This window comes from Rhamphochromis longiceps, linkage group LG10, assembly GCF_057381845.1.
Source record: "Rhamphochromis longiceps isolate RC_006_pf linkage group LG10, R_longiceps_female_GT1.1, whole genome shotgun sequence".
Lineage (NCBI taxonomy): Eukaryota > Metazoa > Chordata > Actinopteri > Cichliformes > Cichlidae > Rhamphochromis > Rhamphochromis longiceps.
In genome coordinates this window covers 13,850,076-13,867,799 of record NC_140566.1, presented here as the reverse complement: position 1 = coordinate 13,867,799, position 17,724 = coordinate 13,850,076, and the positions used below count along the sequence as shown (strand labels likewise).

Genomic DNA, 17,724 nt, shown 5'->3' with positions numbered 1-17,724 from the left:
ACGTCTGTTATTTTCTTTGCGCTTGAGTATTAAGTTACAATAAATTTAATGATATTGAATTTTTGCCCGTACTCATTCCATAAAAATAAAACGAATCAGTCTCGACTATACTTCATACTCTATTCACTACAGTTTTATGGTTTTGTGTTGTAGCCCATTTTAATCAACTAGCCAAATGCAACCATCACTCCTACATTAACTCAAAATTTGCTAAATTTATCGCAAATAACTTTAATTATATGCCCTTACAGTACACACATCTTAAAATACTTTCTGTGACATGGCGTCCCTAAAGCTGTTGGGGAATCAGTGTTTACTGAAAATCTTTCAAGAGGAATTCAAAACTTACTGGTCTTACGGTTTTCACTTTTTATTGTTCTAAAAATTAGAACTTGTGTGCACCAGATATTATTTATTTGTTCTCTATATCAGATGTCAAGTATTTGATACTACCTCTTTTCAGGTACAGTCAATTCCGGTTTAAAATAAGAAGAATCTATCAACAGAATGCGAACAGTTGCAATGACTTTACGTCAAAACTATGAATTATTTTGCGGAATTGTCAACCAAAGTTGAACCAGTGTCAGTCTGTACTTTAATTTAATACCCAGTGATACCTCTGGGTGATGTTGTGATGCATTAAAAGAAAAGAAAAAAGAAATATGAAAAGCAAAAACAACAACACTAATCAAACCCAGCCCATTGGTAAAAAGTTACCTGCTGGTGGTGACAGGGAGTGCATAATCACATCTGGAAGCTACTAAAAACATTACAATCCGTACATATTTTTGTTTTGACACAGATGTCATTCCTCACTCAATGGACTCAAGCATTCTTCTTTCAGCTGTTCCATCTGCCTCCATCTCACCCTATCCCTTACCATCAGGTCTAAATTCAGTATCCTTTACCCAGTATATTCACTCTCCCTCTTTTCCACATGTTCATAAAGGTAAACTACTATGCATTAATAATAGAGGCCCGCTGAGTAATAAGTAAAATAAAAAGTCAAAGAGAACACCGTAACAGTTTAGCCAGTTTTAATAGTTTTAAAACACTTGGTTTGGAAAAGTACAAAAGTGATCCTGGACACCACAGTATGAAACCAGCCCAGTAATGTAGGGTGATAGGTGTGTTTGTTTAAAAAGCATCTTCTACAGACATGTTAATTTCAACTGGCCTTACCATACACATACTGTACTCACTAAAACAGATACAAGCAATAGTTTAAATACATTGGCTGACCCCGGTGATACATTTACAAGTGACTCTTAAAAAACTAATTAAAAGAGGGGCAGGGGAAGAAAAAGTCTGACCACAAAGCCACCCGGTATCTGGCAGTAAAATCATGCAGTATTACAATCGTTCCACTAAAGAGAAACAGCAAAGCACTACAGCTGTCACACAGTGAGTAACTGGGCAGCCAAGAGACGGCCTTTCTGAGTGCTCATTGGTTGGTTTTATGTTTATGAACCGTTAACCGAGAGATTTCTCTACTGTCGAGCAGCAGCTCAGTGGTCGCCTTTCCCACGTTTGCATACATTGTAAAGTTGCACATGGTCTCCGTTAAGGAGCATCTGTCTTCCACAATCGTGTCCATTTACAAAAATATAACTAATTACTATTGAAGAAAACCCCAAAATGTGGGATATTCTCTTAGTATGTTGTGAGGAAATACAAAAAAAAGCTAAGAAATACAGTTGAATAAATAAAATGCATGACATCCATAAACATTAAGTGGCTGCATTGACAACGTTCTCCACATACTGTATGCACACCATGGTTTTTGTTTTGGCCCGGCAGTGTTTGATTAAAACAAAAAAAAAAAAGAAGAAAAAAAAAAAGGACTCCATCCTCCACCACATCCAAAGTCATATCCTATGATCCAGTGGAAAAGCCGCCAGAAAATATCTAAAATACATTGATTTATTTAATTAGAGAAAGAAGGATTCTTTGATTTAACATTTCACTTCCATGTACAACATGGTCTCTGGCTTTTTACCAATTTAGAAGTAGTTGATGTCGATGGCAATGAGGAAACACAGGAGAGAGACTTTCACAGTGTTACAAAAAATGAAGCCGCTCTGTGTTGTCACCCTGGCCGGCCTATTGTTAGGGTAACAATAGTGAACTTCCTGTCCGGTCAAACTTTTTTCCCTTGGAGAGCGCAGCCACTTGCTTCATCAACTCCCTGTTCTTAGCCTGTGGAAACAAAATACATAATGAGTTATAAATGTTGGCATATAGGGTTAAAAAAAAATCCAATTAGTAACATGCACACTTTTACACTGTTACACTTAGAAAATAACTATAAAGACAATTTAAGACCGACACGTTTGATGATGATGACGGAAATGGATCAGCTGACACAGTGAACCATCCCTTTATTATCATAATACTAATCCATTATAACCTTTACATCATTGCAGAACATAATTCCCATGAATTGTTTCTCTGGTGTATCAAATGGCTACATTACCACACCTACTGGAAACAGCTGGGCAATTAAAACTGACACAGGTGAAGACTAATACTAATGAGGAGTAAGAATCTGAAACCCTCAGTGTCACACATGTATTCCTACCTGCTGTTGCTCCATAGCTTCTTTGTGTGATTTCTCCATTTGATTCATCTTCACTCTCATATTTGACTCCTGGTACTGAAAGTCTGCTTTGAGCTCTGTGAGCTACGAGAGAATTTGGTCATTAGAAATCAACCCCTCAAACAAAGCAAAGCAAAAGCAGAGGTCAGCTGAGGCAGATTAACCTACCTTTCGGTCCTTCTCAAGGATGGTCTGATCCCTCTGCTGCAGAAGTCTCTTCAGTGACATCACTTCCTCCTTCAGCTGGCTGATGAGAATGAAGTTGTCCGTTCCCCCTGAATCCATAGACTGGGTAATGGAACTACTGGAGGGAGAAGGAAATGAGCATGAAGCCAACAATGGGAACGGCATAAAGGAAAACATATGTAACCATAATATAGCACATAATGTGCTACATCTGTCGTACCTGTCCCCGTTGGATGGCTTCATCTCCAGTTTTGGTTTCTTCTTTGGAGTCTCCTTTTGGATTGAAGACGATTTATGGCTGCAGAGCAGATGAAAAAGGAAGTGTTCACTCTGGGAATAAAAACTCAATAAGAGCCTTAAATAAGAAGGCAGCTTTACCTCTGCTTCCACAGTCCCTGCTCCTGTTCAGGACTCAGGCTCCCACTCAGCCTGCAGCATATGACAGACACATAAAACATTTATGTGTTTTTTAAACTTGAAGGGCTGACTGAGCAGCCTGGGGACAAAACATGCGAGGAAAGAGGCGATACAACAGATGACATACTTGTGGTGAGAACTGCTGTGTCTGTGTTGGTGATGGTGATGATGATGGTGCGATCTGGAGTGGTGGTCTTTCTCATTCAGGGATGAAGAGTTGGAGGAACCAAAGCCCTTCCTCTGCTCCTTAGTCTTCTGCAGGACACGGCGGTAGGAAAGCGTACAGAGCCAGCACAGAAGTTTTCCATCCACCTGAAACAGGAGGTGATATTAGCTCATAAAACTTGCTACTAAACTGTACAGTAGACTGCAAGCAATTCAGACTCTTACCTTTCTCCTCCCCTCTTCCTTACGGTCAAAGGCGCATTGCTGTTTGCATTGTTCGCAGGTCTGTGGAGGTCCATATTTCTTCTCTGAGTTAGTACAACGCTGGCACTTTGTCCCGATAAAAGCTGCAATAATGTTACAGTACTGGCAAGGTTTGGGCTGCAAAGACAAACAAACGAAAAATAAATAAATAAATAATAATAAAAAAGAAAATGCAAAAAGTGAAGCAGGACCTAGCAAATACAGCTAGTATTACAAAAAACCAGGAGAAATTTGCTACTCACCGTTCCAAACTGTTTGACGTTCTGGGCACATTTCTTGCAGATTGTATTTGTTTTACTGCAAAGAATAAAGACCGGTTTCAAGCCAAAACAAGCTTCAACGAAATTCATTGAGTTGGCGTGAATGAAAGCTGAACAAACATCACTGGGAGGTGAAACATCTCACCTTTCCTGCTGAAACTCAGATCTGCAGTATGTGCACTTCACTATTGGGTGAGCGATGCGACACTCCTGCAGTACAAAAACAAAGAAATATCATTTTGTGGCACACGACTGTCTGCTGGTGAATGGTGACAAACAAACAGCACTACTGCGGTCTATTACAGTGGAAACTGCATTGCAGGTGGTGCGTATTGTGCGCTGGCTACAACATCTGTGAAAACACCAATGTAAATTTTCTCTATACAAGCCCAGCATAATGTCACAGTAGGGTTTCCCATTGAGGGAAACAAAGGCATTATTAACAGAACAATCATGGTTTAACAGACTTTTTGTGACAATGTCTAGGTCTTAAAAAGATTAATTAAAAATAATCTTGAATGTATCAGTTAATCTAGTAGAGGTGGGGAGATCGATATGAACAGTGACTGTATTGACACCAAAGCCGGTATTGGTATGAGATTGATATAAGTGTTCCTTTAAGTTCAGTATGTAGCCTTCTGAATTGTGCTAAATACATTATTTTTTGGAAATGGAAAAAATATACCTCAAACATGCACAGTGAAAAATGTCTGAGCCTTTTTGTGTTGACTGTCATATCTATGTTACTCATATCCTGTTGTTTAAATGTGCTATAGAAGTTGACCCAAAGTGCTTTACAGACAGGCACATTTATATCCCAGCTCTACAAAAGACCAAGTTTCAAAATCCATGAACAGCTGAAAGTTATGTTTTATTGTGTTAACTAATTATTGTGAACAGTAAAAACGGTGATTTAGTGTTCCTTAAAATTTGTTCAGAATTAGCCAGGTGAAGACTACTCATCTCATAAATCACGACACACTGCTCTCTCCTACATAAGCTACCTTTACAGGTTAAAAGTAACGGTACTGGTATCGGCCATGCTGGCTCTATATTTGGTTGGTATCGCACGGCACTAATGCAAAGAAAAGCCATGGCCTATGGAAGAAAACATCTAAAGAAAAAAATCAGCCAGGTTTGCTTCAAGGTTTTCTCCATTTAAATATTTTTTCCTTTGCCAATAAACGAACTCTGCTCCTCAGCTACAAACGAGAAAGACTACCAAACATGTAATCTACATTTTTTATTTTATTTACCGGGAACAAATATTCAACAGGTAAACATGTGGTATGGTTGTGTTGTTGCGCTTTAAATAAAGAGCACGATGTACAGAAGTGATCTAAACATGGTTACGTTAATACGGTTGCCTTCCAACTTGTTACATAATGTGAGCCTGTCTAACCTGCTACAAAAAACACCCGCACACTCCTTCACTCTTTCGTGTCGTGATTGTTTGATTATTCTTGTTTGCAAGCAGACTCTCTCTCTCTCTCTCTCTCACTCACACATACACTCCCAAACCTTGCACAGCTGTTGGCCCTGCGACAGCTCCTCGAAGGGGTACCGCTGGTTACACTTCGTACAGGCGTACAATGCCGTAGTTGCCATTCTCGCCCAACTAAAGCCAACGAGCTAGAAGCGGATAGCGGAGTCCAGCGGTAAAGCGATTAACAGCGCGGTTTCCTTTCCTTTCTAACCGCTCGCTAACTGACAACCAGGAGCACACACCGTGTTGGCATCCAGCGTTAGCTAGCTTGGCTATGTAGCGTACAGCAACACAGAAATAGCCTAGCTGGAGGAAGCAGGCGAAGAACAATAAACTCCAAATATCTGCGATCTTGCACTGCTCATACGTTTTCCAGCCAAGCTAACTTGTCAGCAGTCGTTAGTTATGCTGACACATAAGCAATCCATTAACAGCAATCTGGCGATTTGTATTAAGTTTCCGCTGTTCTCGCCAAGAAAGGTGTTTTTCCTTGTGTTTTCCTTCTCTCTTTTTGTATAAACGCCGTCGTCGTCATGTAACCGGAAGCGGCCGACGGCTCCCGAAGAAGAAAGGAAACCTATCGCGACACAACAGCCGCACGCGGGATTTAAGTTTGAAATCTGCAGAGCCAATCACGTGCCAGGATTCAGTTAACACGTTTTCGTCTTCTCACACGCTACACCCGGAGTGCAATGGAAATATAATTTTTAAACAAAGAATGGTATTTTTCAAAGAGTGATTCAATAATAATGTTATCTTATTCGATCCAATAGCCACTGTGTATGTTTAGCTATCAGGAACCTAAACAGTATCTGATACCTGTACTTCTAAACCGTTTTCCAGTCTTTCTATCCCAGACAGATGTCTCTATTCTGTTTAAAATAACTATTTCAGGTTTTTTGTATATATGCAAGTTGAACTACTGAAACTCAGTAGTTTGTATGGCCCCAAAAAAGGTTGCAATCATGCCCGACAACATCGGGGCATGCCGCTAATGAGACAATGGATAGGGTCTTGGGGGATCTCCTCACAGATCTGGATCAGGGCATCACTGAGCTCCTAGACAGTGTGAGGTGCAAACTGCTGTCAGTTTGCACCTCACACTGTCAGTAGTCTGATGGACTAAAACTTAAAATCCCAGAAGTGTGCTGTTTGATTTGTGTGGATTGGATTAGATGTGGACTGAATTTAGGTCAGGTGAGCATGAGGACCAGTCAATCATATTTATTCTGTCATTCTCCAGGAACTGCCTGCATACTTTTGCCACATTGAGGCTGGGCATTGTTGTGCACCAATAAGAACTGAGGACCCACTGCAGCAGTGTACGGCCTGAACCTGCATCCTGGTACCTAATGGTAGTCAGGATGCTGTTGCCTAGCCTGCAGAGGCCTGTGTATCTTTTCATGAATTATCCTCACAAGACCATCACTAATCCACCACCAAACTGTTCATACTAATTGATATTACAGGCAGCATAACATTCATAACGTCCATGCTGGAAGAGTTGCAAAATATAAAACTAGTGAAAAAAAAGTCAATGCCCTCCACTTATAAAACCATTCCTGTTTGCAAACATAAATGGAAATACAGTATATCCAGTAGCAAGCTTGACTGATAGGGTTTCATTACATATTATTCTTTTCAGCTATGCTTTTACTGCATTGGCAGTGTATTTGGGATCATTGTCACGTTGAGAAATTAAGCTGTTGCCAAACGGATCCTTTCCAGTCACTGGATGTGATTCAGTCACAAACCAAAACAAAACCAATTTTAAAACGCTAATCTTAAACTCTATATCCTAAGTAAACAACTGAAAAAACACAAATATGCCAGAACTGTGGTCCCATTTCATTGTTTATTTATTTCTTATTACTGTTTTGTTAGTTTATCTCTTCCATGTTTTTTCCTCTCATAAATTTAATTACCCACTGTGCAGTTAGCAAAATCAGTGTTGTGGGTACTGACTTTTACCTTCTGTATGTTCAAAATGTTACAGTGCTTAGTCAACATAACAAGTTGATTAACCCCCCCCCAAAAACAAACAAACAAACAAACAAACAAACAAACAAAAACAAATAAAACCCAACAGATTGTATATAAAGACGTTCATGATTTGTCATTTTTGTATAGAAAGTGTAAAGTTTATACACCATGGTCTTTACTGGTTTGATCCACCTGTTGCAACCATAATGGGACTTGTGTCTTCTCCCAAATATGAACCAGGAATCTTTTGCTTGTTAAACATGTAAACCACAACACTATGGACTCACCCGTGTAACAGTTGAGTACTACACGCGAAACCATCCCTATGAATTTTATACCTGCAAATTCTCAGTTTTAAAAAAAGTGTCGCTCCACGAGTGCTCCGATTGTCTTACATTTGCAAGGTCTTCTATGAGTGAAGTGAGGTTCTTGATATTGTGTACTGGAATAACTAACCAATAAGTAAAAAAATACATAAATTGAGATAGAGGAAATACCTTCAGTTGTAGTCTTTCTTGATGAAATTGTTCAATGCAAACAAAATTAGGAGACTTCTGGTTCACAAATAGCTGTTTGTATTGTAATTAATTACAAGCCTCAAGCTACAAGCTTCTTGTATAGTATACACATGCATACATATGCACAATGCCTTTTTTTAAAAAAAAAAAAAAAAAAAACCCCAAAAAAGGCCAAAAGTTGACTACACAGCATCAGCACTTTTATTAAACTTTTTAACACATTGGCAGTTAAGAGTACAGTTGGATGTTCCTGATGCCTGCAGTATATCAATTTCCAAATTCAAGTGTTGATCTAATGAAGTGCATACAGGACTGCAGCCTCTTTGCAACCACATGGAATGGTGTCACTTAGACAGCTGTGCATTTTAAAAGGATTGCAACGATCAAGATCAGTGGCAGACATGATTTACATACAAATATAGCTGCATGAATTCAATGTAAAAGTCACATGAAGAATCTATTACTGGGTGACGGATGTCTTAACGCTACTATATAAAGATAAAACAGAGAATAAATGAATGTTTTCAGATTGTAATTTGGTATTAGGTTACCCCACAGTCACACTGTAAATTCCAGACTTTTATCCTTCTTAATTTACAGTAAAAGGCACTCTTTGTCCTATTTTTATGGAAAGATCAGAAATAGGGCTAGTGTTATTAGAGTTGGCTAATATCTGAAACACGAAACCACAAAACCCAAGAAATTGACTGGAGGATGCTGCTGTTGTTAGCAACATGCTAATGTGACAAACCATACTGAATCCTTGAGTTGCAGCTTTATTGCAATTATTTGAATACGCAGCAAAAAGGCTACAGGCTGAAACCATCACATTGTTCTTTTGTCATTTTCCCAGTCATTCAGGACAAGGCACGGGTACTTATTCAAATTTGCAAAACGACATAAAAAGCCCATTATTTGTGTAGTTACACATTCTTCTGCCAAAAAGATTGGCTGATAATAGCTTTAAAAAGCCTCTGCGAGAATTGTTCCCATAGGACTCCTGGGACAAATGAGCTATTGCATAATCTTTGCAGCTTATTAATATTTCATGGGGACGCAGCTAATCAATTCACGACACAAGACAGAAGGTGTCTGCGAGTTATAAATACACATCTGGAACGAAAGATAATAAATAATGTTAAATAGTTGGAAAAAGGAAACTTACAAAAGATAAACCACTTGGTGAGAGAAATGTCACGCATGACAAAAAAACGTTTGGTCTCAACAATCTAAAAAGATTTGTAAAGCTAACCCTAACTGCTTTTTAATGCACTTTATAACTACTTTTTTTTTTAATATCAGAAGAAGCTAACATCACAGTCCTTAAGCTACATTTCATTTTAATATTTATCAACTCAACAATTTGTTTTAGTCCGTGTTTCCTTGTGCTAAAAATCACTTCTGCAGCACTGCATAGCCTCACGGTTCCTTCAGTTATAGTGCTTTCAAATCAATAGCAAGAAATGAGGCAAGTGTTCCTATAAAGTATATAAGGCATAAACATTTAGTGTACTTAAAACAAAACACTGATTGTAGGTAGGTCGATATGCTAAACAGTCCTTGCTATTCTGGGTACGTATCCTCTCAACCTCAGAGGAGGAATACATATGGCTGTAGGCAGGTGGTCTGAGACAGACACTTCTGTTGCAAGCAGGCTCTACATGACCTGTGAGAGATGCAAATACAGTAACAAATACTACTTATTTTGACTTTTGGTGGTAGTGTATCAAAGCGGCTTATTACTGCTGTATGACACCTTCTCACAAGTGCGGTTCAGCTTCTGTGACCGTCAACCGAGGGTTGAGTAGCGTCAAACAAAGGTCTGCACCGGAGTGATGGAGCGTGTGGGCGAGCCTGGCCGCTCAGAGGCGGAGGAAGCTGAGCGATTGGCCACCTCTCGCTGTAATTCGTCTACCCTTTTCTGCAGCTCGGCGCGCTTTGCTAATAGCTCCTTGTAGCGCTGATGAATTGGTTCCTGGTAAAAGGGAGGGAGAAAAAAAAGAAAGTTAATTGAGTAAAATTAAGTGCACGAGTGCCAACCTCTGCCCTATTCTCTCAACTTTTTCTCTGCATGCGTTCCCAGTTCCAGGTGGACAGGGCAGGGACTCTTCATCTGGGATTACCTAGACCTAGACTGTGAATTTCCTCACGATAAAGCTGTAGCTGGTACTTCATTCTTTCTTTTTCTTGCCCATCTACCTGCCTGCTACCATGCCACACATCACCTTAGTTTCCTCCCAGATGGCAAAGTTTTTTCAGTTACGGAAGACATCCCACCTTCAGATCCTGGACGAGTCCCTAGTTTGTCAAAAACTGGTTCATAAGCCGATGACGAAGTGTGAACACACTGCACTGGGTGCTTTGTGCAACAATGTTAAGAACATCACACAGTCACATCCATTTATGCTCGCCGTTACAGTGCAGGTAGCTTCTGCAGTATTCTCCTGAACAGCAGGTGTCACCACTCAGACAATACTGCCACATAAACGCTGATATTAGAGAAGTCAAAGTTTCCCAGAGTCTTATCTTTTCAAACTGCTGTAACATCCCCCTCTGTGAATCTGAGCTTCAGTAGTGATGTGTCAGTAAAACAGCACAACACACCACATTATAGAAACTGAGAGGTGCACAACTGGCAGAAATGGCCAGCGTCAGTGGATGTGACATCAACTTTAGCCTCAGTGCCATTTGTGAGCCACTGCAATGGTGGGTATCAAACGGCCTTTGTGCAGACTTGTATAACTGTAATGCAAAACTAATGAGCTGTCAAAATCACTAAGATCACTCATGTAGGGTGGAGATGAATCTGAAGGTATGTTTGGTGCTGTCAGTACAAAAACAACATAATGACACTGAAGAGAAACTAAGGTGATGCGTGGTGGCCAGTAGGTAGGTGAATGAGAAGCAGAATGGAGTGGCAGCCACACCTTCATAGTCTGGATAGCGCCCAGGTGTTCCCAGTTGGCAAGTAGGGGAATGTACTGTGAGTATAGGGCAGCGATCATCACACAAGTGAAGTCCAAACAACAGCAAGTCTTCCTGACGTACCTGAGGTCTCATGCGTGGGTTCCAGCGAATGTAGTAGCCAACCCAAAGCTCCAGGTGGCGTAAGCTGACTGCTGGGAACAGTACATGGTTAGAGTAGTTCACATACAAAGGATTGGTGAAGTCCTCCAGCTGGCTGTTAATATATGACCACAATGAGACTGTCCTCTTGGGAATCTCCTGTAACAAAAAAGGAATGTGATTACACAAACCATACGAGTGAAAAACTAATTCATTCTTGTGCCATCTCTGATTCGTATTATGCTAGTTATTAAGCTGTATTATCCCAAGTAAAACGATAATGAGAGGGGGGAAAAAAAAATCATAAAATACCGAGAAACCAAATGAGCTTACTTCTTTTAACCTCTGCTGTTCACTGTTGCACAAGAATGTCCCAAAAAGGCAGCTGTACAGGTGATCCAGGATGGTCACCAGGAAGTAATCATTAAACTCAAAGGCGGCAGGAAACTTGAATTTAAAAAAACAAAACAAAAAACAGCTTGATTGCAATCCTTGAAAGAACCTTTTCCTAAACATTTCAGAACCTTAACTCAATATGTGTCACTTACCTGACGAGTTAACTGCCAGACACAATCAATAAACTGAATGAAAACAGGTGAGCGATCTGCATCCGTGTGGTTCTTATCTCCGTGACCAATGCGCTGCCAGAAACAGGAGCATAAGGAATCAGTGATGAAACTAGACTTCCAGCTGGACCGAAGTGGAAAAATAATCTGTTTACCAGTTGGAAGCGATGACCAAAGCTCAGCCACTCTTTCTCAAGCAGCACTTCAAAGCCGCGAATGGTGCGGTAGTAACCATCCAACATGAGCATAGACAAGGAGGTGAGCTGAGCCGTGCGGTCCCAGCCGTCGCTGCAGTGCACCACAACCGACGTTTTCCCTGACTCCACTTTGTCTGCGATCCTCAGCGCTCCAGCCAGGATCAGCTACAAACACAGGACCAGAAACACACAAACCATTATCACTGCAATATTTTTACAATGTCCTTTCCCAACCGATGGGTCACTATGCTCACCTTGATGTGCTCAAGCCAATGAGTGGACTCCAGATTGGAGAGCCAGTGGGAGTCCTCGATATTGGGGTAGACAACTTCCTTCAGCTTGCGGAGCGACTCCCTCATCACGTGGATATTGTGAATATCCAAGAAAACCAGCTCAGCGTTTTGATAGGCATCCTCGCTTTCATATCCACCCCCTTTCATCTGTGGGAAAGTAGAGGATGCAGTGGTTACTAAGATCCACGGGGCACAGAACAGAAAAACAGATCCAGTTAAATTATTGCCAACGAGACAGTCCTGAATCAGTAGTAGTAGAAGCTACATTAAGCAGCAAGGTCACCACAGCAGGTAGAGTTTTTAATGCCGGATGCCTTTCCTGACGTGGTCCTAAAGGGGATTTGTGTCTCTAGCTGGAAACAAACCAGGGACCTTTTTGCTTGCCAAGTGAATGCGTTAACCACTACACCACTGTAGGCACGACACAATAGAAACTAGTGATCTTCTAGCTAAAGAGCTCAGATTTTACCTTACTGCTCAAATATAGTACTGATTGCATGCTTTATTTACTTTAATCTGCAAAGACAACGCATAGCTAATACACTGTACCAGCTAAAAACTCAAAACTGTGCTTGATGATGCACAGCAAATAATAAAAGATAAGAATCTAAATCTGGCTACGGCTCCATACGAGCCTCTTCATTTTGGACTTTCATGTTTATTTTTAGAATCTATTGGGAGATCTTTCATCCACGCTTTGAAACAAGCCTTGAATCAAACTTTGTTTCAGCTCTCTTTCCCCTTCCAATAATGCACACACGATCACCGTTAAGGATAGCTACTCTCTTTGACATCATGAACAACCACGAGTAGAAAAAGACTGTCTGAAATGGACCATTGAGAAAAGTCTGAAGCCTGACCTTTTGGCTCACTGGGATTACTATTATTGTCATTGTTATTATTTGAAGCTTTGGCCATGTTTAACATATGTATCAATCACTGTAACACAATGTAAAGTGGGTCCCATTAAATAAATATAATTTAGAAAATGGACCTTGTTGGCAGCAGCGTTGACGCTGGGTCTGGCATCAAAAATGAAGAGTTTATGTGACTGAGCATTAGCATCCATGATCGCCTGCAGGTATTTCTCATCCTCTTTGCTGCGCTTCCCGTTCACCCCAACCATCGGCTGACTGCAGCGTGTCACTGTTGCCTGGCTCTCTGGATGGATCCATGACAACACCTTTAAATAATGTGTAGCAGAATATCAGCACAGACTGTCCTGCAAGCCGGGCACACACAGACAATTATAGTACCGCTGAAAAATACGGTCGCTCACCGGTATCCTTCCCTTTGCTCGGAAGGCAGCGACTCTTTTCAGCTCCTCGTCTGGTATGTTAACAGGCACTGCCAGTGTTGATGGGTACGTGTCGCACAGCTCATAGTGATCGTTTACTTTAGTTATCCTCCAGCTTTCATTGGGTATACCCTTGACAAAAAAAGAAAAGACATAAGTAACCGGTTTTATGAGTGCACTTTAACATTTAACAAAGCATTCTGCATAACTTAAGTACCTGTCTTTTATACTCTGAGAGAGCATCATACACCTTCCATCCATTTTCAGGAAACACCTGCCCATATTCAAAGGCAAAGATTTGCTGTGGAGAGTGGGGGAGACATTTTTCAGTTGGTTGTACACGAAAAACAGTTTGTGCACTTTGTAAAAGACCTGTGAAAGTTAGACCTGTGAAAAACTAAGTACACTCCACAATTCAGTATCTTATGTAACCATCTTTAAGAGCAACAATTTGAAGTAATCATTTTCTGTATGACGTTATCAGTGTCTTGCATGATGGTGGAGGAATTTTAGCCCACTCTTGAACACGTTGCTTGAGGTCATTGAGGTTTGCAGGTATTTGTTTAGGCACAGCATTTCAAATGGTTTGAGGTCTGGACTGGCCATTATGTTTTACATTTGAAACTGTGCTTGGGATCATTATCTTATTAAATGACCCAATTAGGGCCAAGCTTTAACTGTTGAACAGATGGCTTCACATTTGACTCTAAAATACTTTAGTTCTCTGGCTCTCCTCCACAGCGTGTCTTTGTCCTGTCTTCCTCCCCTAACCCCTAACTGGTCACGAGTGATGGCCGCCTCTCCCTGAGCCTGGTTCTGCTGGAGCTTCCTTCCTGTTAAATGGGAGTTTTTCCTTCCAAATGTTGCCAAAGTGCTTGCTCATAAGGGGTCGTCTGATTTTTGGAGTTTTGCCTGTATTATTGGAGGGTCTTTACCTTATAATACAAAGTGCCACGAGGCAACTGTTGCTGTGATTTGGTTCTATATAAATCTAACTGAATTAAAATTGAACTTAGTTTTCAGAGGACTACGAATATGTGTTTCCCAGTACTGTATGTGCAGGACTATAAAGTCAGCAACAGCATTGCTGGGCAGTACTTACCAGCCCATTGGAAACAGGAAAAGCGAATTTCATCAGCACTTCAAAAATGGACTTCCTGAGGGTGTCCTCCATCTGTTTGTGTGCAAATCGTAGATTACGAACATCCTGTAGAAATGCAGAGCAACAAATCATGGAAAAACTCAAGGGCTAGCAGCTGTATGCAAGTATCATTTCATCACAGCCAAGCGTTATTACCAAGAAAGGTAACGTAGAAGTAGACCTTTGTAAAACTTCACTATTTCTTAATGGGCTATCTCTGGCAGAGACAGAGATAGCCCAGCTCTGTCTCTGCTTCTCAGTTGAATAACTGTAAACTACTTGGCTATTTTGCAACTTAGCGATTCTGTTTTTTGTTTTGTGCATTTTATGTTCAATATAGGTATTTGTTGTGCCTGAAAATGAACAAATAAATGAAATGAAATGAATGAAAGCAGTAATTCTTTACAACTTTCACAAGCTTACTCACTTTGCACACCAGCCCATAGGACACATCGCGACTCGAAGCGTTTCCAATCCTTTCCACGCGACTCACCACCCCAAGTGGCAAGTCCAACATAAATGTTGAGTCCTGGAAATCAGCCAGACATTAACAAAAAACATAAATCTTCAAAATACAAATTAAAAATAATCAATAACATACCCTGTCCATAGATTTAAAGAATAGCCTGTAGTTGGTGACAGTCACAGTTCCCCTCAGTGCTCCAGTGAAGGGACAGAAGTAGGTGACATCTTGGGCTATGAATAAAAATAAGAGGATAAAGGTGATGATGCATTTTTGCTGTTTTGATGGGCTGTGATTGCAGATGAAAGGAAACCTACCCATGTCTTGCACGGTTTCATTTGGAAGCAACTGCAGTTCTTCTTTGTCTGAATCTCTGATGGCCTGCTGGAAACATATCATCTTTAGTTCTGAGTGGTCTCTTGACTGGAAATGTTACTCAAACATATAGGATAGGATGGGTAAAATTAAATGTGTAAAATCATCTACCTTGGCAGATATTTTGGGCTTGACCTGCAAAAAGAAGAGGAGAGCCACGCTTCAGTTTTTAAATTAAAAAAAAATGTTTTAATAGAAAAATAATAGCGGTGAAACATATGCAGGTCACTAACCCTGAGCTCTGGGGAAAACTCTGCAGAGGTGGACACAGAATCCGAGGACATAGCAGATGGTGGTTTGGCCTGGGCAGAGCGGTCAGAGCGAGAGGTGGAAGTGCTGGTGGAAAGTGACATCACACAAGTGAGAACCATTTATTAGGTGCAGTCTTTTCTTTTTTGGGGGGAGTTTTTTTTACATATCTATACGTATTCGTATATGTAATGACAGAAAACTCAATGACTAAAAAAAACAGAGACATCTGTTGAGATTGGCCCTTTTTTTTTCTCAGACTGAGACAAAAATTTGTTAAATGTATATTTTTCATTTTCCAGATCCCCTCTGATGGATCTGGGCATGCACAATGCCCTCAAGGAGTCGTATAACTGAGATTAAGTTTAAAATTATACAGGATACGAACACTAAAATGCAAAAATGTAAGATTTTAAAACAGATTACAATTCCGGCAGCATGCTCATCACCCGGTGACATCAGGGCGAGGGGTTAGTGTCTTGTGTCGGACTACTGATTTCACCATGTGCACACGTACCTGACCTTGCAATACTACTCACATGGAATGAGCTACTAATCCCTTTCTCATTTCTCTTAATAGTTTTTCTATATTCATTTGTATGCGCAAAAAATATTACCTTGGAACAGCTGCATTTTTAAGTACCTCTGAGCATATCTTAAACTTAACCTGAATTATCAGACTCCTACTTTATATGCATGCCTATAAAGGAATTGTCAGAAATGAAAAATATACATATACTTGACTAAACTAAATTATGTTCTCCGTTATAATTAGAATATCATCTGGAAATTTTGATCTGTATTAGACCATCTAATGGTGTTTTTGTGATGGAGCGTGTCATGTTTGCTCAATCCAACATGAAAGCTGAATGAGATTTGCATTTTCATTTTTCAACTAAGAAGTTTATGTCAAAAAGCTATTCTACATGTTTTATTTTGCAGTACTATAAAATACAACTATATCGCAAAAGAAAGTGAAACTAGTTGTTTTTGTAATGAGATTTTTATTTACTGTATTTTAATTAACCCATATTGAGAGGGATTTTTTGTGTTTTGATTTGGGTTTTTTTAATTGCAGATCCCGATTCAATTTTATGGCAAAAGGAGCCAGTGAAAACTTCAGGCTTTTATTTATGTCGACGGAACTTCTTTTCTAATCCATCTTCAAAAATATCTGATATACGAAACTAAAACGCTACAGCAATTATTAGATATGTGCAAACCACAACATTTTGAGGCAAATCAGACGTGGCTGTGAAGAAAATGTTCTAAAAATATTTCATGATTTGAGAAAGTGTTTTTAACTTGTCTGGCCCACACGAGCGCAAACTGGGCTCTATGTTGTCCATGGACTGAAATAAGTTTGACACTGTTTGGGCAAACACTCTACTACATCGAGGCTCTGTTAGCTTCCGTTTGACATTTCTATCACATCACAGCCTGAGTGATTACTGGAGCGGATCGATAAAACTGCGTTGTCCTAATTTACAGTTTAAGCTGCGTTGGTCTCGTAGCGCTCGTAGGACACCGTCACTGGTGGATAACATTAGTCACAGCGGAAAAGCTTACAAGAAGTGTACTGAAGTTAGACACGCTTAACTTTAGCTATAAAGCCTTAATAACTAACCCATGCCGATAGTGTCAAAACTTTTGGTTAGCTTAAAAGGCGGTGTCTGGCGGTGAGTTTAGCTACCTGGACAATGAATCTACACTCGGCTGTCGGGAAGAGGAGCGCTTCGAGCCCAAGCTGTCGACACTCCCGCTCTTCTCCATGTTCTCCTTCTTCAAGTGTTTGGATAACCGGTATTGCGAGTCAAGACTTTACCGCTAAAGAGCCACTGAACGCTTTTAAATCCCTCCTCCGAGTGAAGCAAATCCCCACAAACAAAAGGAAGCTGCCATCTTTTCCCAGAAGCCTCCCAATCCCCGTCACAGGCAGGATCGTTGGAGGGCGCGCCCTCTGCTGTCTCTCTGTGGAACTACAACTGATCGCGTGGAACGCGTTTCTCTCGTGCCAAACCTCTGGCTACGCAGTAGAAAGTGGATGACAAGATAATGCTTATTTTTAATGAAGACGTACACATTGTCTAATTATCCACCCAACGTCCACGTGGGTAATGTCACTGCCTTGGGTCCATAATAATGAATGCTGGAATAATGAAATGGCTAAAGTGCAGTAAAATTAACTTTAGTACTGAC

The 17,724-nt window shown here is 40.4% G+C and overlaps 2 protein-coding genes across 4 annotated transcripts; both read right to left on the bottom strand.

Annotated features, from left to right (window-relative positions):
* Nucleotides 1–1,770: 1,770 nt before the first annotated feature.
* Nucleotides 1,771–5,933, bottom strand: fam76b (family with sequence similarity 76 member B). Of its 2 annotated transcripts, none has more exons than XM_085420305.1 (10): nt 5,413–5,933; nt 4,037–4,101; nt 3,874–3,928; nt 3,593–3,748; nt 3,330–3,514; nt 3,164–3,214; nt 3,006–3,083; nt 2,768–2,900; nt 2,582–2,683; nt 1,771–2,199 (listed from the first exon to the last, which is right to left on the bottom strand). In XM_085420305.1, the coding sequence occupies exons 1-10, from the start codon at nt 5,497–5,499 to the stop codon at nt 2,110–2,112; spliced, it is 1,002 nt and encodes a 333-aa protein (XP_085276431.1). In that variant the 5' UTR covers nt 5,500–5,933; the 3' UTR covers nt 1,771–2,109. The 2 variants fall into 2 exon arrangements, with proteins under 2 accessions (XP_085276431.1, XP_085276430.1); XM_085420304.1 differs by having other exon boundaries at nt 2,768–2,903; nt 5,413–5,931.
* A 2,099-nt stretch (nt 5,934–8,032) lies between these two features.
* Nucleotides 8,033–17,462, bottom strand: mtmr2 (myotubularin related protein 2). Of its 2 annotated transcripts, none has more exons than XM_085420301.1 (16): nt 17,219–17,462; nt 15,510–15,612; nt 15,388–15,411; nt 15,219–15,285; nt 15,040–15,134; nt 14,866–14,967; nt 14,400–14,504; nt 13,515–13,598; nt 13,280–13,429; nt 12,995–13,183; nt 11,962–12,147; nt 11,666–11,872; nt 11,493–11,585; nt 11,278–11,391; nt 10,927–11,103; nt 8,033–9,853 (listed from the first exon to the last, which is right to left on the bottom strand). In XM_085420301.1, the coding sequence occupies exons 1-16, from the start codon at nt 17,296–17,298 to the stop codon at nt 9,689–9,691; spliced, it is 1,941 nt and encodes a 646-aa protein (XP_085276427.1). In that variant the 5' UTR covers nt 17,299–17,462; the 3' UTR covers nt 8,033–9,688. The 2 variants fall into 2 exon arrangements, with proteins under 2 accessions (XP_085276427.1, XP_085276428.1); XM_085420302.1 differs by having other exon boundaries at nt 15,219–15,282.
* Between the last annotated feature and the right edge of the window lie 262 nt (nt 17,463–17,724).